This window comes from Saimiri boliviensis, chromosome 11 (genome assembly GCF_048565385.1).
Source record: "Saimiri boliviensis isolate mSaiBol1 chromosome 11, mSaiBol1.pri, whole genome shotgun sequence".
Classification (NCBI taxonomy): Eukaryota; Metazoa; Chordata; class Mammalia; order Primates; family Cebidae; genus Saimiri; species Saimiri boliviensis.
In genome coordinates, this window is record NC_133459.1 from 86,293,965 (window position 1) to 86,321,349 (window position 27,385).

Sequence of the window (27,385 nt, forward strand, 5' to 3'; positions counted from 1 at the left end):
TCCATTCGCTGCTCAGACAAAACAAAAAACAAAAGCTACCTGTAGGAGACTTCGAAATTCCTGAATACTATGGGGTCACTAAAAACAACTAGATCTACTCTATTTAGCTATATGTTACTAAGTAGTCGGGTTAGCTTTAATGCTTATCACGCTAAGGAAAGTTGGCTCTTTTCCTTTCCCAAGGGTAATTCTGTCCCACCCCCTTTTAAATGAAGTTAAAACAATCCAAAACACCAGCTAATTCTTAGCTCTGTAGAGTTCTCCAGCACAAGGAGCAGTAGCTCAGCCTCAAGGAAAAGCCATCTCAACCGCTGTGCATTAAAAGTTGCCAGGGATCCAGCCGCTTCCATTTCATAAAAAGTACAGACCAGACCCGTTTAGCCAACTGCGCACCTTACTGGTGGAGGAGGCGTGCTGGGGGCGACGGCGAGCAAAAGGCAGGATTATTGGCTTGGGTGGATGGGGGGGCAAGGGGAGGGCAGACGGTATGTGAGTACCGAAGCTCTTTGGTTGCGGAGGTTTAAAAAGGGCCTGTTCAAGTTAGGCCCAAGCTTCGGCAAGAAGGTGGAACTGGGCAAAAAAAAAAAAAGTATCCCGAAAAAGCAACAGCGAGCAGGCTCCCGAGTTCTGGCGTTCACAGCGAGGCCGTTAAACGCAGCAGGAAAGCAGGCGTGTGTTTTCTTCCTCTTCCCGCCTCCCCAGAGACGCAAGCCCAGTCCTTTCCCCTCATTTTCACCCCGGCTGGGCCCAATAGCTGCCCTCGCCGCGAAGTCGGGTCGGAAGCCGCCCCGCCCCCTCGCCGCTCTAGCCAAGGGGACCTCTCTGCACCACCTTCCCTGCCCGACGAGAGGCAGTGGCTGCCGTCGTCACGTGTGCTGGCAGCCGCCAAGCGAGGCCACTTTTACGACGCGGTGACAGCCAAATGGTGCGACAGGAGGAGCTGCAGCAGCGGCCGCAGCGCCCCGCACTGAGAGGTTTGAGGCGACTCTTGGCGTCGCCCAGAGGGAGCGACTAGGCGAACAGTCCGGTGCGGGCGGCGGCGGGCGGGCGGCCGGCGAGGGGAAGCCCGTTACGAGTGCCCTCGCTCCCCGCCGCTCTCGATGAACCGGACGGAGTAAGTCGCTCCTCCAGCAGGGGCTGCGCCTCCATGAATCTCTAGGGTTTTTTTTTTTTCTTTCTCTCCCCGCTCCTCACCCCCACGTCCCGTCCCGCCTTCTCCCTTCGCCAGCGGCAGCCGCGTCCAGGTGCGGAGTCCATAACGGAGCGCAATGGCGTCCAACCCCGAACGGGGGGAGATTCTGCTCACGGAACTGCAGGTAAGGGCCGCGGCCCGGGCGAGAAGCGCCGGCGGGGGAGACTGGGAGAGAGCTCCGCGCGGCGTCGGTGACCGAGGGAAGTCGCTGCCGCCGCGTCCCTAGCCCGCTAAGTGCGGAAACTCCGGGTTGTCACTCGGGAACTGCTTCCCTCGGGAGCCGGACCCTCTCCCCCGCCAAAGCCCTGGCCTGCCACAGCTTTGGTTGGATTCTGCTTACCAGAGGGGGCCTCATTTTTGCAGCTGTGCTGTAGCGAGAGCCTGCTCTCGCCCGGTCCCCGGAGAGGCCGGCCCGCCGCCCCCTCCCGCGGTGTCAGAGCTGCCGGCGAACGCCCCTGCCGCCCCCTCCCTTCGCGCGGCCGGGCCCCGCCCCGCCTTTCCTCCTTACAGCGCTCCTTGAACTCCTTTGAATGACTCCCAAGCTGTTTTCTTGTTCCTCCTCCTCTCCTCAGACTCCGCACAAAGAGCGCCCCCAAAACTTCCAGCCCCTAGACAAGTTTTTTTTTTTTTTTTTTTAAATGTCTCACCAAATGCTTGCTTCACTTCACCAGCCGTCTTCAGATGACAGTGTTTCTTCTCTATTTTGAGGGCTATCTTTTTCTTTTCTTTTCCTTTTTTTTTTTTTTTTAACCAAGTGATAGATACATGGTCCCTTTCTCGGCTATCCCTACCCAGATCCGGAAGCTCAGATGCTGAATTTTCCTTCTCATTTGAGCACCGGAGAAAGAGCTACAGAAGTTGTTTACAAATGAGAAAGCAGTCGACTAAGGGAAAACATTGGGCACCACATGTCTGCAAAAGATGAGAACAAAATAGATCGCTTGGTTAAGTCCATGTCGAGTAGCAATATTATCCTTTCCCATTTCCAGCTAAATATTTAATGATGGAGGCACGAATTTTCTTTTTAGATCTCTATAGTGTACGTGGGGACTTAAGCTACCCTGACGGGTTTTCATTACTTGGGAGTGTTCAGAGGTGTTTACATCTGAATTTTAACAAAGATGTTAAAATTTCATGCTTGTTTTTAGACTTTAAAATTATTTTGCTTTGTTTTAATATAGTTATCTTTTAGCTACTCGAAGATTGTAGATGGGTCTTGAAACTTGAAAAACATACTTTGGTTTTGATTGAGAAAGATAATAGTGTCATTTTTCTTTTAAGTTGAGCAGTGTTCGAGTTATATTTGGCATTGGTACTTGTATTTTATAGAAAGTTGGCATAAAAGACACCTATTTTGGCACTGGAACTGAAACTGTATTTTCATGTGTATTAAAATACAACGTTTAGAATCTTTTAATTAGTATGATCAATTTTGGTAATAACAAGGAGGCAAGGAAAGAAGGAAGAAATTTTAAATATGATGACTTACAAATGTGGCCAAAATAGAGGAACACCTAAAGTTAAACTTTTAGGTAAACTGAAATATAATCCCTTCCATAGAAAGAATAGTTTTTATTAAGTATTACCTTATAGGTTGTCATATATCCAGGGCATTTTCTTGGTTTATTTGCCTCCCAGTTCTGATAAAAGTTATTGCATTTAAAAGTTATCATGTTTATTAAAATGTTTGAGAATATTATTTATATCAGCATTTAAAGATAAATAGTCTAAAGTTTGCTTTCCGTCTATTCAAACGTTATATTTCATTGGGTCCTGAAACTTCGTGTACAGTAACCAAGTATTTATTAAAACTTTTGTTTCAAGAATCACTTTTTTAAAAAGGTTCTAAATTGTTTGAATTTAAACTGAAATACTGCTTAATATGAAGTTCTTAATGTTTCTCTGCCATACAGATTTTAAGTATTTAAGAAGTTTTGTATCTAGTTTTAAGATGTATTTAAAGATAAAACTGTTACTTTGCTATATAGCTTATCTCAGGAATACTCGTTTTACCCTGAAAGTTACTTATTACAACCTAGCTTTAATGAAATTGGTATTTATTTAGAAATATATCCAGCTTTTCATTATTTTTTCAAATTGTAGAATTTGAAATACTCCACTGCCTGAGCTGGAATAGGCTTTTGGTCATGGAAAGGCAAAAATAAAAAAATCAGAAACTACAGGGATCTGTCTTGTTAATGCTGTGATGGCATTGAGTAATGTTTTTAAGCATTGCTAGTAATTTAGGAGGCTTATTCAACAAAGAAGCATTAATAAACTGTGTAAACTTTGGTGGTTAGAGATTTCAAGGTATAAGGTAGAATATTTACTGTAGTAAAAATAAAAATGGGCTGTTTAAAATTGGCAGTTTTTAATTTTTTATCTCATAACTAATTTGTTGTGTGTACTCTATTTTTTATTTGAAGTATAGCAGAAAACTTAGGTATTTTTGCAATGCCAAATAAAGTTTATTTCTAAGGAACCTGGATTAATGAAAACTGTAAAGACTCTCAAAATGAAAATATTGGCTACATTGATAATTTCGTAGACTGCAAACCAAATATTGAGCAGTGTACTAATAAAGCTACCTTGTTGATTATTGGATATTCATTTTCTTCACCAAAATGTCCAATAAAGTGTTGGTCTGGGAATCTTAAATTCCATTCTCAGCAGATTTTATTAGGTAGAGGTAACTTGCGTAAGTGGGAAGTTGAGATAGTGACCCTTAAATTATAGGGGTTAATTTCTGCAGTTATGTAGTATCTACCAAAAGTATATTGGGGGATATAAAGGTGACAGGAAAGTTTTTGCTTTCTAGAAGAGTATAGGTAATATTCGTACTAGAAGAGAATTATAAGAGAGTACAAATAACATTTTAAAATTATTTGCTACATATCAGACATTGTGCTTAGTATTCTATACACCTTACTTGATCTTCACAACAATCAATAAAGTAGGTGTTATTTCCATATTGGGGGTCAGGAAACTAAGTTCAAGAATGTTAAGTAAATTGCTCATGGTTGCGTTGTGTATCTGAGTTTGAACTCAGGTCTGTATGTGTCCCACTACACTATTCTATGGAACTAGAATCTTTTGTACCTAATGTTAATAGTTGTGTAAACTTTCTACAAATTGGCCAAAAATGTAATTAACCAACATTAAGTTAACTTTACACTCCTTGTTAGCTCCATCTGTAGCAAGGAAAACTGATTTCTACATTCCACTTGGTGGTCTGTAATTTAGGACTGTTTTATTATTGTTAATACAATCTAATATTCCACAAAGAATAATAGTACAAACAATCTTTTTACAGGATTTCTTCATTAAGAATCACCGTTTCTAATTAAAAGTGTCACATGCTTGCCCAAAACTTTCCAAGAGATTTATCATTCCTCTGTAGACTGTCTGTGCTTTGCTTTGAAGTTTTATACTCATACGTAACCTAGCTCTGTGTTTGACACTTAGTTGGTGCACAATACATTGATGAGAAAGCTCCATTTGTTACCTAGGATGAGGGATGTCTAGATTATTTTAAGATAAGTCGCTTATAATATTTGACATATGAAATTATATAGTTTTTGTTAATTTAAATTTCTAATACCTTCTCCCAAAAATATTCCCTTTAAAAGTACAAAAGGGATTTATTTCTATAGTAGTTACGTCATTCTTCCGTATAGCACACTGGTAGTTTACTCATTTAATGGAAAATTAGAAGGTGGCATCTAATTTTGTAGTGACACTGAAAAGTGGAAGGTCTGAGTTGGGAGGACTACAATTTTAGGTTGGTTTGGGGGATGGTAGTATGAGAAGGTATGCAGGGTATTTGAGACAGATTTTACATTGTTTTCAAATTAGAAATAAAATGCATGTGTATTATAGAAAATCCAGAAAATGTTGAAAGCACAAAATAAAATAAAATTTGCTCATAATTCTGTCACTTAGAGACCGACAGACTTTTCCCACCTAAAAGTCCCATAGTCATAGGGACTTTTCTTTTTTTTCTTTATCTCATTTTCTTTATCTCAGTCCATTTCTTCTTTTTTTCTTTATCTCATTTTACTTGAATTTTGAGGAAAAATGAAGTTCAGAGAATTTTAAGATAGAAATCACAGTAGATTAAAATTTTTTTTTTCTTTCCACTGGTTCTAGATAAGTGCATCTAATTAGCTTTTTTTTTTTTTGGTATGTGTGACTATTTTAATGTCAAAATATTGCAATTTTGAGTCATTGCTTTATTAGGAAGAAAAGTGCAGGCTGGGTGTCATGCCTGTAATCCCTGCACTTTAGGGGGCTGAGACAGGCAGATCACCTGAGGTCAGGAGTTCGAGACCAGCCTGGCCAACATGGTGAAACCTCATCTCTATTAAAAATACAAAAGTTAGCCAAGTGAGGTCATGTGCGCCTGTAATCCCAGCGACTTTGGAGGCTGAGGCACGAGAATCACTTGAACTTGGGAGGCGCAGGTTGTGGTTAGCCGAGATCACACTGCTGCACTCCAGCCTTGGTGATGGAGCAAGACCTTGTCTCAAAGAAAAGTGCAGTGGTACAGATTTAGTAATAGACAGTAATGAAATATAGCAACAATTTCTTTGAACAGTATATCAGCACTGTGTGTTTTTTCAGTTGAGGTTCGATTATTGCTGCTCCCTAAGACTACTGCAGTGTTTGTCATTTGCAGTGCATACTTTGCTGAGTTAAATATATTAAATAACTTTCCAAATATTTCTTGACTATCAAGATAAAAGTCTCTGTGTTAAAACTAATGTTACTAAATGATGACTCAATATGGTTTTTCTGTCATCTTTCATTAGTGTAATAGAGATTAGGTCTAGTCTCATTGTGTTGAAATAGGGAGAGGTATGCAAACCACAGTACTTCCAAGTTTCAAATAAAAAAAAAAAAAGAAATAGGGAGAGGTAGGGGCACCTTCTAGACGTCATCTCTTTATCCCAGCGGTTAGCATCTGATTCCTTGGGGGCTCTTATTTCTGCTTTCCAAATTTGGCAAGGGTAAATTTCTATGCCATTCATCAGAAGTATGTATGCTTTTTTTTTTTTTTTAGACAGAGTCTCTCACTCCACCAGGCGCAACCTTGGCTCACTGCAACCTGCGCCTCCTGGGTTCAAGCAATTCTCCTGCCTCAGCCTCCCGAGTAGCTGGGACTACAGGTGCGCGCCACCGCGCCCAGCTAATTTTTTTTTTTTTTTTTTTTTTTTTTTTTTTGTATTTTTAGTAGAGACAGGGTTTCACCATGTTGGCCAGGATGGTCTCGATCTGTTGACCTCATGATCCGCCCACCTCGGCCTCCAGAAGTGCTGGGATTACAGACGTGAGCCACTGCGCCTGGCCTATACTTTTAAACAAATAAAATAGAGTGGTAGTTTGTAAAGACCACTTAAGATAATGTTACTTCCATACTATAAGTGGTATTTGAATAAAACAGTTAATTCTGCATTATTTCCTTATAAAATATACTGTGCTGATAATTATCAAATGTCTATATTATTTAAAAAACCAATTTTAGATTACATGACATTTAATATGATTAACTTTTGATATACAGCAGAGTTCAAACTTGACAGCAAAGTTGAAAACTAGTTAAAAGCTTTAAAATGATTTAAAATTTAGAGTGCGAAAATATACTAGTGAAAAAGTAATTCCTTAATGAAACAAATAGAGAAGCTTTATCTTGATGCATGTCCAACTTCTCTTAATTTTATCTAATGAAATCTTCTTTGAAACTAGCCCTATTATCATATTTGTTTTTTTCAATCACAAAAATGAAATTTGTGTAACATATGCATAAATATTGTGTGTAAAGAATGAAGATCAGGAAAGCATGGGACAGTGTGCTCGATGACAGTATACACCTTGGATTTGAAGGTAGTGTTGAAGTGCTTCATAAAGATGAGCAGATATACAAGAATTATATAATATCATTAGGATTTATCTCTTTTAGAAATTTGACAGTGACTTACCAGATTGATGAAAGTTTTCTTTACTGCCCTGGCTCATAAGTACCTTAATTTAATGGAATTTAGTTACAGTGAAATTTGGAACTTATTTTTGACTATAGAAGACGTATTTGCCACACAGTACATGTGCTGAGTGTATGTGTATTTTTATTTTTGCGACAGGATCTCTCTTTGTCACCCAGCTTGAAGTGCAGTGGCATAATCTTGACTCACTGCAACCTCTGCCTCCTGGGCTCAAGTGATTCTCCCACCTCAGCCTCCTGAGTAGCTGGGACCACAGGTGTGAGCCACCACACATGGCTGATTTTTGTATTTTTTTTTTGGAGAGATGGGGTTTTGCCGTGTTGCCCAGGCTGGTTTCAAACTGCTGGACTCAGGCCATCTGCCTGCCTTGGCCTCTCAAAGTGCTGGGATTACAGGTTTAAGCCACTTTGCTTGGCCTGTGTTTCATATATTTTACACATTCATCATATTATTTTCTCTTCCCTATAGTTGCCACCTTAGGAATTCTCTAAGGAGGTGTTCTCCTGTTTCAGAATTTTCATTGAACAAATTTTATTCAACTTTTGGATTTTTAAAAAAATTTATTAAACATCAGGCACACTGCATTGGATTAAGCATCCCCCCGCCTTTGTCATTTTAATAAGTAATCATGGACCACCACTCCCCTTCTCTCATAACAAGCTAGGAATTTTAACCTACCTATAGTGTTCTTCTATATTTCCACCTTCTTGTCATCTTAGTTTATCATTTTTGAGTCCTGTGTTCATTCTCTTCCTCATTCAGTAGTCCCTCCTCATCCACAGTTTCAGTTACCCGTGGTCAGCTGTGGTCCAAAAATAGGTGAGTACAGTATAGTGCTGTAAGATATTTATAAGTATAGTACTATAAGATATTTTGAGAGAGAGATTACACAACTGTAATTACAGTATATTGTTATAATTGTTCTATTTTATTAATTGCTTACTGTACATAACTTACAGATTAAACTTTAGCAATATGTATGTGTGTTACAGGAAAAGTATATATAGAGTTAAGTACTATTCATGGTTTTAGGCATTTACTGCTGGGGTAGGGGAGAGGTCTCTTGGACTGCCTTATAAAAGGAGATTGCTGTGTACAGTTTAGTTGGACATATAAATCTAAACGTCTTCTATTTTAGTTGTTTGCATAGAATTGTGGTGAATGTAATCTTTTGAACTTGATTTTTCACCTGTTATAAGTAAGATTTATCCACATTTTTGCATGTTGCTAGAGTCATTCATTTAAATTGCTGTATAATATTTCATTGAGTAAAATATTCATTAACTCTCCTTTGGTGGATATTTGGATGTTTATCTACTCTCCTTTGTTGGGCAGTTATTTTCTGTTTTGTTTTGTTTTGTTTGTAATTACAAGGAAAGATCCTATGGACAGTCTGTGCATGTTTGCTACTGTGTATGTGCCATAGTTCCTATTATATACCTAGAGATAGCATTGTTGCCTCATAGGGTAAGTGAATGTTCAACTTCAGAGATGATACAGAACTTTCAGTATGGTTATACCAATTTACATTCATATTAGCAATATACGAAATAAAAGAGCCTTTGGTTATCCATCCTCTCCAACACTTGGTATAAGTTTTACAAATCAAAAGGGTATAAAATGTTGTCTTATTGTGGTCTTGATGTACATTTTCCTGGTTATCACTGATGTAGAACATTTCTTTTTATGTTTGCCAGTCTTTTGTGTTTCTTTTTTTCTTTTTTTTTTTTGAGACGGAGTTTCGCTCTTCTTACCCAGGCTAGAGTGCAATGGCACGATCTCGGCTCACCGCAACCTCCGCCTCCTGGATTCAAGCAATTCTCCTGCCTCAGCCTCCTGAATAGCTGGGATTACAGGCACGTGCCACCATGCCCAGCTAATTTTTTGTATTTTTAGTAGAGACGGGGTTCCACCATGTTGACCAGGATGGTCTCGATCTCCTGACCTCGTGATCCACCCGCCTCAGCCTCCCAAAGTGCTGGGATTACAGGCTTGAGCCACTGTGCCCGGCTATGTTTCTTTTTCAGTGAAATTCCTATTTATGTCTCTTGCCTATTTTTGTTTTTCTTACTGGTTTACAAGAGTTCTTTAAATGTTTATGTTAATCCTCTGTGTACGTTGTGAATGTCTTCTTTCAGTTCCTAACTTTTTCACTTTCTTTTACAGGGGTTGTGTGGGAGGGACAGTTTTAAATGGTTTTGCCTTTTTTGGCAAGTATTTAGAGTAATTTACATTATTATCAACATGTTTGCATTTAATATCTATTGTACATTTGGTTTCGAAAGGGTAAAGTTATATTAATTGTTTATGGCCTGGGGATTTGTAAACTATCCAAATGAATAACCATAGGAAGTTGTGTAAAATATTGTATTGCTTCACACATACTAGGCACTCAATTGCTAGGCTGATTTAGTTAACAAGTAAATTTAGAAGCAGAGAAATAGCAAAAATTACACATACGGTTCATCAGTTGCTCATTTTCCAATTCCGTATCTCTTTGTTGCAAACTACTTATTAGTCATTAATAATATTTTATTCTTTTGTTTAAAGAGCAGTGTATTCCCTAAGATTATGTGAGTCAGTTATTTAGGTATTTTCACAGCTTGCCATTAAAATGCTGGATTGATCAGATTTAATATTGAATATAATTTGGAATCCTAAATACAGTTTTTATTATTGCTGTGGATCTTTTGATTAAAAAAAATTCTTTTTTTTTTTTTTTTTTTTTTGAGCCAGAGTTTTGCTCTTGTTACCCAGGCTGGAGTGCAATGGCGCGATCTCGGCTCACCGCAACCTCCGCCTCCTGGGTTCAGGCAATTCTCCTGTCTCAGCCTCCTGAGTAGCTGGGGTTACAGGCACGCACAACCATGCCCAGCTAATTTTTTGTATTTTTAGTAGAGACGGGGTTTCGCTATGTTGACCAGGATGGTCTCGATCTCTTGACCTTGTGATCCACCCGCCTCGGCCTCCCAAAGTGCTGGGATTACAGGCTTGAGCCACCGCGCCCGGTCAAAAAAAATTCTTAATGAAGTCAAATTTGTCCTTTTTTTTTTAATCATACAGTAAGTCCTCACTTAATATCATTGATGGGCTCTTGGAAACTGACTTTAAGCAAAACAATATATAAAGAAAGCAATTTCTTTTTTCTCATCAATGTTATAAGGAAATGATATTATAAATAATAAAACATAAGCCACAAGTGGTGATGCACACCTATAGACCTAGCTACTTGGGAGGCAGAGGTGGGAGGATCACCTGAGCTCAAAAGTTAAGGCTGCAGTGAGCTGGAATCATGGCATTGCACTCTAACCTGGGAAACATAGTGAGACTCTTGTGTCTCAAAAAAAACAAACAAACAAAAAAAACAAAAATGATACTGAGCAAAACAGCATTATTAAAGGACCTGCAGCACATTGTTTCTTTTAAAGTCAGTTTCTAAACCCATCAACAATGTTAAGTGAAGACTTAATGTAATTGCTTTTAATGCCCTTTTAAATAAATTACTCCCTTTCCTGGGTTTAAAAGATAGTTGTCTAAGTTTGCTTCTAAGAATTTTGCAGTTTTATTTTTTAGATGTATGTCAATTTATCTGGAGTTGTTTTTTTTAATAGACTTCATTTTTTAAAGCAATTTTAGATCCACAGCAAACTTGAGAGGAAGGTCTAGAGATTTTTCGAATATCCACCTCCTCACATATGTACATATGCATTATCAACACCCCTCACAAGAGTACATTTGTTACAGTTGATGAACCTATATCGACACATCATCATCATCATCATCCAGAGCCCATAGTTTACATTAGGGTTCACTCTTGGTGTTGTGTATTCTGTGGGTTTGTACAAATGTATAATGACACGTATCCAGCATTATAGTATCATGCAGAATGGTATCACTGCACTAAGCTTATCCTTCATGCTCTACCTATCCTTCCCTTTCTTCCATTCCCTGGCAACCACCAATCTTTTTACAGTTTACATAGTTTTGCCTTTGCAAAAATCTCATGCAGTTGGAATCATAGAGTGTGTAGCCATTTTACATTGGGTTCTTTCACTTATGAATAAGGATTTAATTTTCCTCTGTGTCTTTTCATAGCTTGATAGCTTATTTCTTTTTAGTGCTGAATAATATTCCATTGTCTATAAGTACCCCAGTTTATTCATTCATCTACTGAAGGACAACTTGGTTGCTTCCAAGTTTTGGCGGCTATTGATAAAATGCTATAAACATCCTGTGCAAGTTTTTGTGTGGATACAACTTTTCAACTCCTTCGGTTAAATACCAGGGTGTCCAGTTGTGTGATAAGAATATGTTTAGTTTTGTAAGGAACTCCCAAACTGCCCTCCAAAGTGACTGAACTATTTTGTATTCCTGCCAACAATAAGAGTTTTTGTTGCTTCACACCCTCTTCAGTATTTGGCATTGTCAGTGTTCTGGATTTCGGTTATTCTGATAGGTATATTGTATATCTTGATGCTGTTTGTTTAATAGAGTTGATTTTTGAATATGTAGATAGATCTGAGTTATTTTAATGTTTAAAAACATTTTGAAATGTCTATCAGACTTCTTTATAATGCAGATTTAAAATAGAGGACTTTTTGGCTTTAAGAATAGAAACATCTACAAATATCTTTATTAGCTTAACTCTAAATTATAAAAATTAATCAAATTTAATCAATTAAAATTAATCATATTTGGTTAATCAAATTTGATAAATTTTTGCAAGTTAATACCTTACTTTTTTCTTATTCTATCAATTTGTGTTTCTTTTGTTTTTTTTATTTTATCCCCTGAAGCTTTCGGTCAGTAAAGGTCATTCTTGTCTTAACTCTGGTTGACACCCATCCCATTCCCCAGTTGTGACTCAAAGGTTTTATGTTGTTTTCTGTCATCCAGCCTACTACCGCTCTTTTGTTCTCAGCATATCACTCATCTCTATCTAGTGATATGTGCTATTCAACCATGTGAGTGTCCTTAAGTTTTCTTGCCTTTACTTTCAGATTTCTTGGTATTTTAGCCATCCTTTTTATTTCTACTAAATTTTAAGGAAAAATTGCTTCTCCGTGCTACGGTTATACTTTCCTGGACTTTTGCTTCCTCTAGAATATCAAGTTTTACTCTTTTGCAGAATGGGGCTTTCATTATACACTGGCTCTTTGCTTAAAAATAAGTTCATGTCTCTCATGTTTTATACTCTTTAATACTGTTATGTGCTCAGATTTCTTTCTTTTATGAGAGATTTCTTTGTTGCCTTGTCTACCATTTATTTAACTTATTCATATATGACTTATGTCTCAATTATTCTGTTGAAATAGTTTTCTTAAAGATACGACGTTCTGTTGCTTCTAGTCTTTAGAGCAATTGATACTGCTGGAGCTTCCTGAAACTATTGTTAATTAAGCTTTGAGGACCCTGCACAATATTGGTTACTTTTCTTTCATCATACCTATCTGTATTTGTTACTATTGCTTTTATTTGGTAACTCCTTTTCTACCTTAAATGTTCCACCTATTTCTAGCCTATTTTCCTTTTAATTTATTCTTCAGATTAACCACCAGAATCTGATTAACCACCAAAACCTTGTTTTGTAATGGTTGCAGAAAACAGAAATCCACTTAAATTAGCTTAAGCAGAAATTGGATTTTTAAATAAGCTATGGGACTGTATCACTTAACTTAAGGGTAAGATGTATAGCCAGATCCCATGAGTATTAAACAGGAAATTGGGTGTTTTCTTCCTTTGTAGGGCTTCATGTTCTCTTTTCTTCTTTAAGTATGTGTATTGCTTTGTATCTCCTCTGTATACTGGTTCTCTTTCCTCTCCTTGCCTGTTTTCTTCAAGTGGCACTCTTAACTTCTAAATTTACATTAACTCTACAAGGTTAGTGAACATAGACCACAGCTGACTGAGTTGCTATGTGTCACAATTCTAAATTCTTAGATGAGAAAATCTGAGAGGCCTCACTCAGTCAGTGGAACATTTATCCCTGATCCAGCCAACTGTGGCAATGGAGGGATGAGATTCTCTAGCATCGATATGGCTGCAAGAACCCTCTTATGAGGTTGGGTTAGACTATTCTGTGAGAAGGGATTCTAAGTTGAGAATTCTAGGGATTCTCCTGCTTAACTGTTTCAGTAACTTTCCATTGATTATAGAATAAAATATATTTATACTTTTCAGCATCCAGCCCCAATCAGTTCTTTCCAAGTTTTCTCCCTATTTATCTTACACTCTGAAATATTAAACTATTTACATTTGTTTGAACCACACTCCCTATCTTTGCATATGCTGATTCTCGTTTTAAGAATAATAATATTGCTTGTCTGTCAGAACAGCATTTGATAAATTGGACAATCTATAAAATTTAGATAAGAATCATATTCATTGAATATATGAATATATATCTATTTAATAAAGCAAAATTTTACTTGATATAGTTTTGATTAATAAATTTAGTGAGTTGGTCATGCACCATTTTGATAGATTTGCAAGTTAGTCTCTGATTTTGCAGCTCCTGTTATTGAATATATCACTTAATATGGTAATTAATTGTTACATATATCCCTACTACTTTCAGGACAGGAACTAGGTCTTGCTCATCTTTATGTCCCTAGCAACTGGCATATAGCTTATGGTTAATAAATGCTTGAATAAATAAACGAACAGATTTTAAAATTGTATGGCTAATATGCCAGACCTGACTTCTCTAAGTTTCCAAAAGCTATCCTTCCCCTGGCTGCCTGTGCTAGAAATCTGTTGGTCACTTTTATTTGACTATTGCTTCAGTCTCTTCGGTTGTTTCTTCTACTTTTAAATTCATTCATTACTTTGCCATTGTCTAAGTGTGGGCCTTCATTATTTAGATGATTATAATATCTTGGTATTTCACCTCTACCTCTTTTGTCTTGTTCTGCTTTTATTTAGAACTATGTCTAACTGCTAGATTCAGAATTTGTCCCTAGCATTCAGTGACTACTTAATGCCTGTGGGATATAGTTGTAATTCCTTAGCTAGGCAGTCTAAGCTGTCATTGTTGTAGCCACAAAATACTTTTCATTCTTGACTGTTACTCATGTAAGCAGCTTATTTTTTCAGATATACTATGATTAGTGATTTTTCTTCACCTGAATTTTTACTATATTCTATCAGCTATAATGCTTCTTTAGGGCCCAATCTAAATTTTGCTTATTTATTTCTTTCCTAATTTTCCTCTACTCATGTGCAGCGTCTCCTTCAATAGAATATTTTCTTTCATGATATTTATTATATATTGCATTGTACTGTAGTTGTTTGTATTCTACCTTATTTTCTCTTCTAGGCTTAATGCTTAAAATCTTTGGAGTAAAGGACTATATCTTCATGTTTTACCCCTTTAATCCTGAACAAATTAGTTTGTGCATAGCAGTGATGAGACTCAGAAAACAGTACTCTACAGTGATGGTCTTAAAGAAGTAGTCGCAGAAACAAAAGAGTTGTTTTATATTTTAACCTTTTTTGTCCTCTGGTCTCTCAGCTTTATTTTTCCTCCAAGGCTAGCCATAAAAACTAGAATCTATCTTTTTTAAGGTGGGTCATAGAAACCAGGGCCCCCCTCCCCTTTTTTTCCCCTTCCCCAGCAGAAGCAAGCTTTATTTAGCACTGACATTAAAAAAGATTCACCCAAGGACCACTATATAGTGAATGATGACTCATGCATAAACAATACTCTCAACAACAGTTTTACAGTAAACAAGAAAATATTCTTTATGGTTGTTTTTCAAAGCAATCTTTGATAAAAGCTGGCACAATAATGTTAGCACTTAATGTTAGTCAATTCTGGAAGGACCTAGACTTCACCAAGTGCTTCATTATATAATTTTTTAGAGGCATTTCTGGAATCAAAGACAGTATTCATGGACTCTTAAATTACTTGACTTTTGAAAAACATTTTGAAAATAATGCTTGTGTACATATGCAAAGATAAATTAGAAGATGCTGAAATGTATAAAATTAGAAGTAAAGACCTCTTCCTTACTACTTTCTCTTCACTTAGTCCTACTCCCTAGAAGTAGTTACATTGCCCTTTATTATTTCTGGAATTTACATTATAATTTAAAATTTTTGCTTTATCAACTTTAGGCCATATACATTAACGTGGTGATTTGTAAGTGATTTACGAAAGACATTTAACCAGCTTCTGTTTTTCCTTCTTGATTTCCTAAATGTGTTAGTTATATTATTATTTTTATTTTTTTCTGGTAGTTTCCTTTAGGACTGATTTGTAGATCCACAGCATCTATTAACTCTGCACAAAAATGAATTTACTAAAGACATTTAACCAGCTTCTATTTTTCCTTCTCGATTTCCTAAATGTGTTAGTTATATTATTATTTTTAGTTTTTTTCTGGTAGTTTCCTTTAGGACTGATTTGTAGATCCACAGCATCTATTAACTCTGCACAAAAATGAGAGTTTAAGTATACTTCCACTTCTCACTTCCCTTGCACTAATTTTGTTTATTGTATTGTCTTTACATTGACAAGGTTTATATTTCTATTCTTTCCTTCCTTTCTCTTTCCTGTTTCTCTCTTTTTCTCCCCTGACCCCTCTTCTGCATCCCTACAACATCTTTCTTACACATTTTATGAACATAGGTTGGATCACCTGGGCAGTTTTCTTTGTCTTTAAAGTTAACTTTGTATTTCCTATTTCTTTGAATTTTCTCTGTTTTGGGAGATTGCCTTTATTTTTCTTTCTGCTCACTAACTTCAGATGTATATATTTTATTTTGCAGTCCATTCACTGCCTTTTTGCAAATTATTTCAATTACATAAATACCTTGTTTTCTTTTTTGCGCATAGGCTAGAATTATTTAATTTTAATTTTTTCTCTTTTTAAAAAAATTTCCAACTTTTAAGTTCTGGGGTACATGTGCAAGATGTACAGGTTTGTTACACAGGTAAACATGTGTCATGGTGGTTTGCTGCACAGATCATCCCATCACCTGGGTATTAAGTCCAGCATCTATAAGCCATTCTTCCTAATGCTCTCTCTTCCCTCATCCTCACCCTCTAGCAGGCTCCAGTGTGGTGTTCCCTCCCGTGAGTCCATGTGTTCTCATCATTTGGCTCCTACTTATAAGTGAGAACACAGCGGTATTTTGGTTTTTTCTTCTTGCTTTAGTTTGCTAAGAATAATGGCTTCCAGCTCCATCCATGTCCTTGCAAAGGACATGATCTCGTTCCTTTTTTAAAATTTTTTTGAGAAAGAGTCTTGCTCTGTTCCCCAGGCTGGAGTGCAGGAGCACGATCTCAGCTCACTGCAACCTCCACCTCCTGTGTTCAAGTGATTCTCCTGCCTCAGCCTCCTGAGTAACTGGAAGTAGAGGTGTGCGTCACCACATCCAGCTAATTTTTGTATTTTTAGTACAGACGGAGTTTCACTATGTTGGCCAGGCTGGTCTTGAAATCCCAACCTCAGGTGATCCGCCTGCCTCAGCCTCCCGAAGTGCTGGGATTACAGGCATGAGCCACCACCCTGGCTGGTCTTGTTCCTTTTTATGGCTGCATGGTATTCCATGGTTTATGTGTACTGCATTATCTAGTCTGTCATTGATGGGCGTTTAGGTGGATTTCATGTCTTTGCTATTGTGAATAGTGCTGCAGTGAACATACACAGGTATGTATCTTTATAATAGGAGGATTTATATTCCTTTGGACACACACACACACACCCGCCCACCCACCCACCCAGTAATGGGATTTCTGGTTGATTGGTATTTCTGCCTCTGTGTCTTTGAGGAATTGCCATTCTGTATTCCACAATGCAGAACCCCTTTTAAAAAGTCTGTCATAAAACCTAAGAATATTATTCTAACTTTTCCTTCTTCCTTTTTTTGTGTAACACTGGTCATAAAAAAAAAAACTGCCTGACCTACTTTGATCATAGATCATAAGATCCCCATTTTAGAATCCTTCCCCATACCCAAAAGGAAAGAGTACATACTCAAGAGAGGCATACAGACACACACAAAAATGAGACCAGTCTTGCATGGTTTCTCCACTCAGTCTATTAACATTAGATCTCAGTCTGTTAACATTAGATTATACCCTTCTTGTCTAATCATACTCCTACACAGCTGTGCATACTTTGTTGAAACTAAGCATAAAAATTGACAGTTTCTCCTGTATTTTTGGGTCTTCATTCTGAAGGCTTTCATGTTGTGTAAAATGATGATCAAATAAATGTGTATGCCTTTTCTTCTGTTTATCTGCCTCTTTTCAGTGATCTTCAACAAACCTTCAGAGGGCAAAGGAAGTATTATTCCCTTCTCTCCGACAGTGGCTGCTGATTAATGTTTGTTGAATAATTAACAGTCTTGTGTCTGAAAATCTTCCGATTTTACATTTGTTACTTAAACTTTTCCTGCTTTTGTTTTGGTATTTATGAGGGAGCAGAACTACATTATCATTTTTCCCTTGGCAGGGACATACTTTTATCACCTTAAGTCATATAATAATTAAATTCCCAAGTCTCAAGACTGGGAAATTTTTACCAGCAGAAGGAGCTGTCACCAGGTACAACAGAAGCAAGTAATAATAATAATGTTTATTATTACAAACAAATGATAATGAATACATAGTGATGTTACTTAATCCTTAAAACAACTCAGTTGAGGTTGGGCACAGTGGCTCATGCCTGTAATCTCAGCACTTTGGGAGGCCGCCAAGGCTGACGGATCAACTGAAATCAGGAGTTCGTGACCAGCCTGCCCAACATGGTGAAACCCCATCTCTACTAAAAATACAAAAAATTAACTGGGCGTGATGGTGGAAGCCTGTAATCTCAGCTGCTCAGGAGACTAAGGCAAGAGAATCACTGGAATTCAGGAGGTGGGGGTTGCAGCAAGCCGACATCATGCCACTGCACTCCAGCCTGGGTGACAAGGGCAAAACTCTGTCTCAAAAAACAAACAAACAAACAAAAAACACATTGGTTGAAGTAAGACTCTTATTTCTCTACAGGGGAGAGAGCTAAGAAGTTAAACTTTTCTTTCTTTCATTTTTTTTTTTTTTTGAGGTGGAGGCTCACTCTGTTGCCTAGTCTGGTGTGCAGTGTTGCAATCTCAGCTCCATGCAACCTCTGCCTTCCAGATTCAAGTGACTCTCGTGTCTCAGCCTCACCATACAGGTGCTCACCAGCATGCCTGGCAAATTTTTGCTGTTTTTAGTAGAGATGGGGTTTCTCCATCTTCCCCAGGCTGATCTAGAACTCCTAAGCTCAGGCAGTTCACCTGCCTTGGCCTCCCTAAGTGCTAGGATTACAGGCATGAGCCAGGCACCTGGCCCAGAAGTTAAACTTCCTTTTTAACTTCTCTGTGGTCATGTAACTGGCCTGAACCAATATGCATATCCAAGATCTCTCTGTCTTGGGAATGCAAATTCCTCTTAACCCTTATACCTTTTTGGCATTTGGGGGCATTTTTTTCTGTCACTTTTCTGCATCTCTCATGCCTACTTCAGTTAACCACATCCTATCTCTTGTCTCCTCAGGTTATTACCCTGGCCTTTCACTTTGTGTAGCATTCCTTATTTTACATCTTGCCTTCTCCCTCAACAGTGCCAGTATTTCCTTTTTTGCTAGAACCATTCTTGATGACTGGCCAGTTGATCTGAAGGACAAATTCATGCTGAAATCTTAGCTTCAAGCTTTAGACATGATAGGCTCAAACCCACAATTTTGTACCCTATGGGAATTCCAAATCTCCCCAAGAATTCTGTGTTTCTTGGGCAGGGGGCTTTAAGTTCTTAGGGCACCGCCTGCTTCCTGGGTGTCTGTTTCTACACATGTTTATAAACACATAACTGGTTTCAACAAGGATATCCACACTTAATGCTTCACCCCATAGAACACCCCCAGTTCCATATTCTGTGGCTCCCTCTTCTTTATGTTCATGTTTGTGCTTCAACCCTTTCTTCCTTTTGTGCCCTGGAATCTTCAAATTCTTCTCTCCCTCTAAGGAAGAATGGTTCCAGTCAAATTCCTCCTCTCAGACTACATAACCAAATTCGTGTTCAGCAAACAAAAGGAAACTTTAAGATATTGATATAAAGTTTCCGAACTTTTGTACCAATACATATAAAATATGCAACATTATTCTTAGTGTGAAAATACCAACATGAACAGCATTGATTCATGGTCTAATGGTTGTAAAATGCCTAAGCATTAACATCTCCCTTCATATATATATATATATATATATATATATATATATATATATATATAAAATATATTTTATATATGTATTTTAAGACAGAACTCACTCTGTTTCCCAAGCCTGAGTGCAGTGGTGCAGGCACTGCTTACTACAGCCTCAACCTCCCAGGCTCAAGCTGTCTTCCCACCTCAGCCTCCAGCGTGTGACACCACACCCAGCTAATTAAAAAAAAAATTAGAGTCTCCCTATGTTGCCCTGCCTGGTCTTGAAATCCTGGGCTCAAGTGATCCTCCCTCCTTGGCCTCCCAAAATGTTGAGATTACAGGAATGGACTACTGCACCAAGCCCATTTCTCCCTCTCTTAACTTCTTTTCTTCATCGATATTAAAATATATACTTTTTTAAAATGCTAAGAATTGATAGTAATATCCTAACAGGCATATTTTTTTTGTTTGTTTTTAATCAGTAACCTTATATATACTTTCCAAATTTCCTTTTGGAAATCTGACTAGTAATTCCAAAGCCTAGTTGAAATCACGAGTGTACTAAATAATTCAAGTTTGTTTCTGTTTTTTGTTTTGTTTTGTCTGTTTTTTGTTTTTTTGAGATAGAGTCTTTCTCTGTGGCCCAGGCTGGTGTACAGTGGCACAATCTCAGCTCACTACAGCCTCTGCCTCCCAGGTTCAAGCAAATCTCCTGCCTCAGCCTCCTTAGTAGCTGGGACTACAGGTTCGTATCACCATGCCCAGCTAAGTTTTTGTATTTTTAGTAGAGACGGTGTTTCACCATGTTATCCAGGGGTCTCAATCTTCTGACCTCATGATCTCCCCACCTCGGCCTCCCAAAGTACTGGACTACAGGTGTGAGCCACTATGCCAAGAACTGATCATACTTTTTTTTTTTTTTTTTTTTTTTCTGAGACAGAATTTTGCTCTTGTTGTATAGGCTGGAGTGCAATGGCACTATCCTGGCTCACTGTAACTTCCACCTCCAGGGTTCAAGCGATTCTCCTGCCTCAGCCTCCTGAGTAGCTGGGATTACAGGTGTGTGCCACCATGCCCGGCTAATTTTGTATTTTTAGTAGAGCTGGGGTTTCTCCATGTTGGTCAGGCTGATCTCAAACTCCCAACCTCAGGTGATCTGCCCACCTTGGCCTCCCAAAGTGTTGGGATTACAGGCGTGAGCCACCATGCCTGGCCGATCATACTTAGTTTCACTTCCCCTACCCGCTTTTTATCCTTTTCTGCTTCATAGAGGGGACAGTGAGGATAACCATCTTAGGTGTAAATATTTCCATGATTGTCATAATTTAAAATAATAGTATATTGAGATTATATACAAAATAAATCACAGATTGTATATGATTATTTTATTTAAATCTTAAGATTTCTAGGATTGAGTTTTTATTTAAGAATCTATGGTGTGTTATTTGTGCATTATGCATTATATATATTGAGCTATTATGTCACCATTCAGCAACTTCATGGAGCAACTTAAATTCAGATTCTTATTTTATCCTCTCTCAGGCTTTGGACATTTTGTAAATTTGAATTAATATTATATATCTGTAGAGTCCAGAATGGTCCTGCACATTTCAATTCTTAGACAGATTTTTGGCAATATACTTGTGAATATAAGTAAATAATATCAACACTGTAATTGCATATGCTTGAGCTTTGTTGTGCAAATTATAGTAAATGTCCAATTGTTTGTTGGTATAGCTTACCAAAATTAAATTTCCATTTCATTGCTATGGAAACCTTATATCTGCATTCCAGCATCAGGAGAATGTTCATTTTACTATAGATTTTTGTTTTGGTGTATGTTTTCATTGTGTTGGAACCTCATAGAAACCCTGCAAAAATTCTGCACTGAATTTTGGTTCATCCTTATAATAAACCTTGTAATATAAATCTTATAATAAGGATTTTTTTATAGTCAGTGGATAACTTTAAATACCAGCTCTAAAACAACGTGCTTGCTTGAACAAATCTCTAAAAATGGTAGCCCTTTATTTTTGCTTTCTTTGAGATTGGCAGCAGTGGTGGAATATTATTTTTATATAGTCGAGTGCTAATTACAGAGAAAGAACTGATGTTGATTATAAAGGTACTGTATACAAAGTAAAGAGAACTATGTTTAAAAATGCGAATAGTATTAATAATAATATCACTGTTTATTTGTAGAGCATTTTTGAGTTATAAAGCACTTCCCCATATAATTATTTCAATTTTGTATGTATGTATGTATGTATGTATACATGTATGTGTATGTGTATTTTGAGACAGAGTCTCTCTCTGTCTCCCAGGCTGGAATGCAGTGACTTGATCTTGGCTAACTGTAACCTCCACTTCCGGGTTCAAGCGATTGTAGTGCCTCAGCCTCGTGAGTAGCTGCTGGGACTACAGGCGCATGTCACCACGCCTGGCTAATTTTTGTATTTTTAGTACAGACGGGTTTTCAGCAGGTTGGCCAGACTGGTCTCTAACTTCTGGCCTCAGATGATCCACCCGCCTTGGCCTCCCAAAGTGCTGGGATTACAGGCGTGAGCCACTGTGCCTCACCATTTTACTTTATTTTTAAAATGACCCTTTGAGTTAGGAATGGAAAGTGTTATTATACCCAATATACAGATATGTTTCCTTAGCTGGTATCTGCTTTAACTTGAACCCTTACCTTCTGTCTGCTATCCCTGATTTTAGTTCTCTACACAGTTCTGGTCTCATCAGCTCTTACCACTATCTACGTTTTAAGTACTCAGTAGCCACATATGGGCAGTGGCCGCCATATTTGACACCATTGACTTTGGACATTTTGATCATCTTAAAAGTTCTGTTGACCGGGCACAGTGGCTCACGCCTGTAATCCCAACACTCTGGGAGGCCGAGGCAGGTAGATCATTTGAGGCCAGGAGATCAAGACCATCCTGGCCAACCTGGTGAAAACCCATCTCTACTAAAAATACAAAAATTACTGGGCGTGGTAGCGTGTGTCTGTAGGCCCACCTGCTCTGGAGGTTGAGGCGGGAGAATTGCTTGAACCCAGGAGGCAGAGGTTACAGCGAGCTGAGATCGCACCACTGCATTCTAGCCTGGGTGACAGAGTGAGACTGTCTCCAGGAAAAAAAAAAAAAAGAATTATTACTAATGAAGTTGAGTGATGTTTTCAATTAAAACCAGTTAAACTACATATAAGTTAAAAGAGACCAAACATGTTACCCACAATAGAGACTTGCAAAGTAAATGTTGTAGATGTGTGATGTAGTTCAGTGCACTAAAAAAATACTTATTTTTATGACTTTGAAAAGAATGATATACCTTTAATATTCTTCTGATATTAAACTTTATTTGTACTTTTTTCCAATTTATGGCTGTTTGTCAGGGTTAAGATCTTATAGTGATAAACTACTTTAAATAAAAAAGATTTTTTTTGAAGCCTAAGAGAGTAAATTCGTTTTATCATCCCTTTTCACTTGATTAGTAACTTTCCCAAAATATTTTGTTGTAGTATGATAACACTCCTAGCAATTATAGCAGTTGGAAACTAAATACATACAGAGTTCTGACAAAAAGGATGATCTCTTTTGTTATTTACGTTGATTTTTATCCTGCTTTCTTGTGCATGCATTAATTACTTAATAATGGTGGCAGTCTTGTGCCTTATCCCAGTATTTCCTTCTCTACAGCCTGAGAGCTATACTTTTATTAAGCCCTTCTACTAGAGTTAGAAGGAAGTTAAAATGATTGTATACAGTTCCTTTTTTTGAGTTTTGTTTTTCCAGTTGCTCAACATGAGACTTGCTCAAGGCCAGCTCTATTGTCAGTGCCTATAAAACACAACACAACACAACACAACAAAGCATTAAGTATTCTGACTTTATTTTGTTGAACCTTGTGACTTCTTAAAAGAGCTCCACTTTACTCTGTACAACTAGATCCCATAAAGTAAAATGCCAAACTCTTGGATATGGTATAGTAATGTATAATAATATAATTTGAATCATTTCAGGATTACTGTAATTGGTTTTTGTTTTATTGTTTTTTCAATAAATCTGAGTTTCCATCTCTGAGAAGCATCTATTTCATTATTGATGACTTTAGATTTCTAGTTAGCTATTATGTGAGAAATACTTATGTGAATTTTTATGCTTTTAAAATATATATAATTTTAAGTTGTGGTAGACATGAAATTTACCATTTTAACTATTGTTAAGTGTACACTTCAGTGGTGTTAAATACCTTCACAGTGCTGTACAGTTTTCATTACTATCTGTCTACAGAAATCATCTTGTAAAACTAAAACTCTTCTGCTTCCCACAGCTCCTGCCAATTACCATTCTAGTTTATGTCTTTGAATTTGAATAGATACCTCACAAGTGGAATTATACAGTACTTGTCCCTTTGTGACTGGCTTAATTCACATGGCTCAGTATCCTCAAGGTTTATATATTTTGTAGCTTGTGTCAGAATTTTCTTTTTTTCTTTTTTCTTTTTTTTTTAAGGCTGAGTAATCCATTGTGTATATATAACACATTTTGTTTTCCATTCATCTGTCAGTGGACACTCGGGTTGCCTCCTGTGTTGTTTCTTTCAATAAATACAGCACTGTTGGAGGTTATCAAACCTAGTCATGATCATTTGATAATAATAGCCACTTGCTTTGCATAGCTGTTAATTTCTACGTTGATTAAATTAAGTGGAAAAGTCAGTTCTTTGTTCACTGTTCACATTTTAAGTGCTCAGTAGCCACATACAGCCAGTGGTTGCCATATCAGACAGCATTGATAAAGAACATTTTGATCATCTTAGAAAGTTCTGTTGATAAGGAATACAGAGGTGTATTTTAATACCTTGAATTTAGAGAAGACAGAAAAGTCCCTTAGAAATTAATTCTGTTTAAAGAATGCGTTTTTTTGCTGTGAGTCCAGAGGTTTTGTTTATACCCTGAATAGAAAGTGTTAAAATACTTTATGCTTTATACTGAATGAGTTTTAAATAAAACTCATTTTCAAGTGAAGTAAATGATAAAGTCTTAGAAGTTAAATATATTAAAAAGTTATAAACTGTCATTCACATATTCAGAAAAACATAAGAGTTTGGAGTAATATTTTATATAATTCCCTTAGTTAAGAGTATATATATTAAATTAGTTTTTTTAGGAGGTGAAGCATAATTGATCTCAGGTGTAGAAAAATAGCAAATGATGATTAGTAGTAATTTGTCTAGGTTTTTTATGTTAATCTTAATACATCTTATCCTAGAAATTTTATACTCTTGAGCTTTTTACTGTTACTGAGATTAAACGAAGTATTGTTTTGCTGACAGCCTCCAATGCCATCTTTCCGGAATTAGAGGGGCAGGGTGTGTGTGTGGTATATGTGTGTGTATGGTACATGTGTGTGTGTCTAGTTTTCTTTATTACTAAGGATTGTCTGTTTTAATTAATACTAGTTTACCAATTAAAATGATTTTCATGGCTCTCACCTGTAATCCCAGCACTTTGTGGGGCAGATATGGGGAGATCACCTGGGGTCAGGAATTTAAGACCAGCTGGGCCAACATAGCAAAACCCTGTCTCTACGAAAAATACAAAAATTAGCCAGACATGGTGGCATGTGCTTGTGATCCCAGCTACTTGGGAAGCTGAGGCAGGAGAATTGCTTGAACCCAGGAGGCAGAGGTTGCAGTGAGCCAAGATTATGCTACTACACTCCAACCTGGGCAACAGGCAACAGAGCAAGACTCCATCAAAGAAAAAAAGTAAGTAAAATAAAATTACTTTTCAGAAGATATTGTAAGATATTTTTTAAATGCTTCAAGTTTTTTAAATTGTTGGCTATAACAATTATTATAATTTGCTGAATAATCACTCAAGCTTGAGAACTTCTTTAAATCTAGCATTTTAAAGCAGTTTTAAAAACATTAATTCCTTGAGTATGTTTCTTGACAGATTTAAGCCAAAAGAATAAAATCTCTTATTTCAAAGAATATCATTTATGTATTTTTTAAGAGTAAGTAGGAAGAAATTTATCTAATTTCATTTTTATCTATGAATTTCACTGTATCTATGCTTTTGACTGTTACTAACTTGAAAACAATTTTCAGTCATAAAAAATATTAAGGAATAAAAAGCTAGACTGTTGTTTTTCCTGTATGCTGACCCTTTGGAAAGAGAAAGTGATATTGATAATAAACACCTGTGCAGTAGGTATCCTTTTCAGCTTAATTATAGGAGTTAAGAAAAGATACCAGTTAATATTCTTTACAAAACAGAAACTTTTGTTTTTTTGTTACTAACTTGGCCTAATACAGTTACAATTGATCAGCTGGTGTACTAATGAGAAATGGCTAAAGCTGATAATTTTTGAGTTCACTGATTTTCAAAATGTAGTGCATGTAGATACTCAAAGGAAAATTATTCCCTCGTTATAGACTTTTTACTATACAAATAGCAGAAATAAATAACAAAGGTTGAGTTCATGAAAGTTACCAAACCAGATTTTCATAGTTCACTACTTGAATATTAACATTTTGTTTTTATCTGATACTTGCAGCAATTTTTTTCCCCCATATCTAGGCAAGAATGTAATCAGTCATGCCTCACATAACAACTCTTCAGTCAACAGTAGAGCACATTTGACATTGGTCCCATAACATTACAATACTGTAGTTTTACTATACTTTTTCTGTATTTAGAAATGTTTAGATATACATAACAGTTTCCTACAGTAACATGTTGTACTGGTTTGTAGCCTAGGAGAGTTAGACTGTACTATATAGCCTAGATGTGTATGGTAGGCTATGGCATCTAGATTTGTGTAAGTACACTTGATGACGTTTATACAACTATGAAATTGCCTAATGATGCATTTTCTCAAAATATATCTCATGTTCTACTTAAGGGACTCATGACTAATTAATTTAGTCAATGTGAATGCCTATTATCTACCTGGTATTATAATCAAATATGACCAAGTGAATTGTTGCAAGTGTCATGAAGTTAAAATAGACTAATTCTCTTCGTTTCAGTAGTCCCCAGTGAAACTTATTATTATTAATTTCAAAAGTTACGTTATTAAGACGTTTTTGAGAGAGTTACCCTGAAAGGCCATAAATTCTTATCCAGACTACTAGACACTAAATGCATTTTTTTTTTTTGCCTCGATCACCTGGGCTAAGCTATCCTCCCACCTTAGCCTTCCAAGTAGCGGGAACTACAGGTGCTCACCACCACACCCAACTAATTTTTGTTTTTGTTTTTGTTCTTTTGAGATGAGTCTTGCTCTGTCACCTGGGTTGGAGTGCAGTGGCACAATCTCAGCTTACTGCAACCTCTGCCTCCCGGGTTCAAGTGGTTCTCCTGTTTCAGCCTCCCAAATAGCTGGGACTACAGGCATGTGCCACCAAACCTGGCTAATTTTGGTATTTTTGGTAGAGATGGAGTTTCACCATTATTTGCCAGGCTGGTCTCCAACTCCTGACCTCAAGTGATCCGCCCACCTCGGCCTCCCAAAGTGCTAGGATTACAGGGGTGAGCCACTGTGCCCAGCCAGTTTTTGTATTTTTTAGTAGAAATGGGGTTTCACCATGTAGCAAAGGCTGGTCTTGAACTCTGGAACTCAAGTGATTTCCGACAAGTGCTAAGATTATAGGTTTGTGCCACCATGTCTGGCCCACATGGTAGTTTTTTATTCAGAACCTGCCATTTGTATAAAAAAAAAGTAGTTAACGGCTTGCATTAGTAAAAGGCATTATATATCAAAACAGAGCCATGCTATTTTAAGTATACTACTTGTGGATTCATAAATCTTATCTGAATTAATCATTATGTTACTTAGCAGAACATTTAAGTGTCTATGTAGTATTAAGCCGAGGTCACAACTAACTTGCCCTCAGGGAATCTAAGTAAGTAACATCAATTAGTGAAGCAGGTAAATACAAGTGATATACCTAATTGTGGGAATGACAGTGAGTTTGGAAACTGGAAAGTACATTTAAAA

General features: G+C 37.2%; 1 protein-coding gene and 1 long non-coding RNA gene across 8 annotated transcripts in view; one reads left to right on the top strand and one right to left on the bottom strand.

Annotated features, from left to right (window-relative positions):
- The window catches only part of LOC141580294 (uncharacterized), a 146,825-nt gene extending 145,177 nt beyond the window's left edge, over nucleotides 1-1,648 (bottom strand). For all 3 annotated transcript variants that reach the window (XR_012512480.1, XR_012512479.1, XR_012512478.1), the window contains exon 1: nucleotides 1,533-1,648. This is a non-coding gene — a long non-coding RNA (uncharacterized LOC141580294). The remainder of the gene's footprint in view (nucleotides 1-1,532) is intronic.
- PKN2 (protein kinase N2) overlaps nucleotides 925-27,385 on the top strand; it is a 161,308-nt gene continuing 134,847 nt past the window's right edge. For 4 of the 5 annotated variants that reach the window (XM_003943260.4, XM_010331123.3, XM_003943261.4 and 1 more), the window contains exon 1: nucleotides 925-1,316. In XM_003943260.4, coding sequence (XP_003943309.3) covers nucleotides 1,269-1,316 — 48 coding nt within the window. In that variant the 5' untranslated portion in view covers nucleotides 925-1,268. Of the gene's footprint in view, nucleotides 1,317-25,017; nucleotides 25,146-27,385 lie in introns of those variants that run through there. The other variant, XM_074381145.1, reaches the window with a different exon arrangement.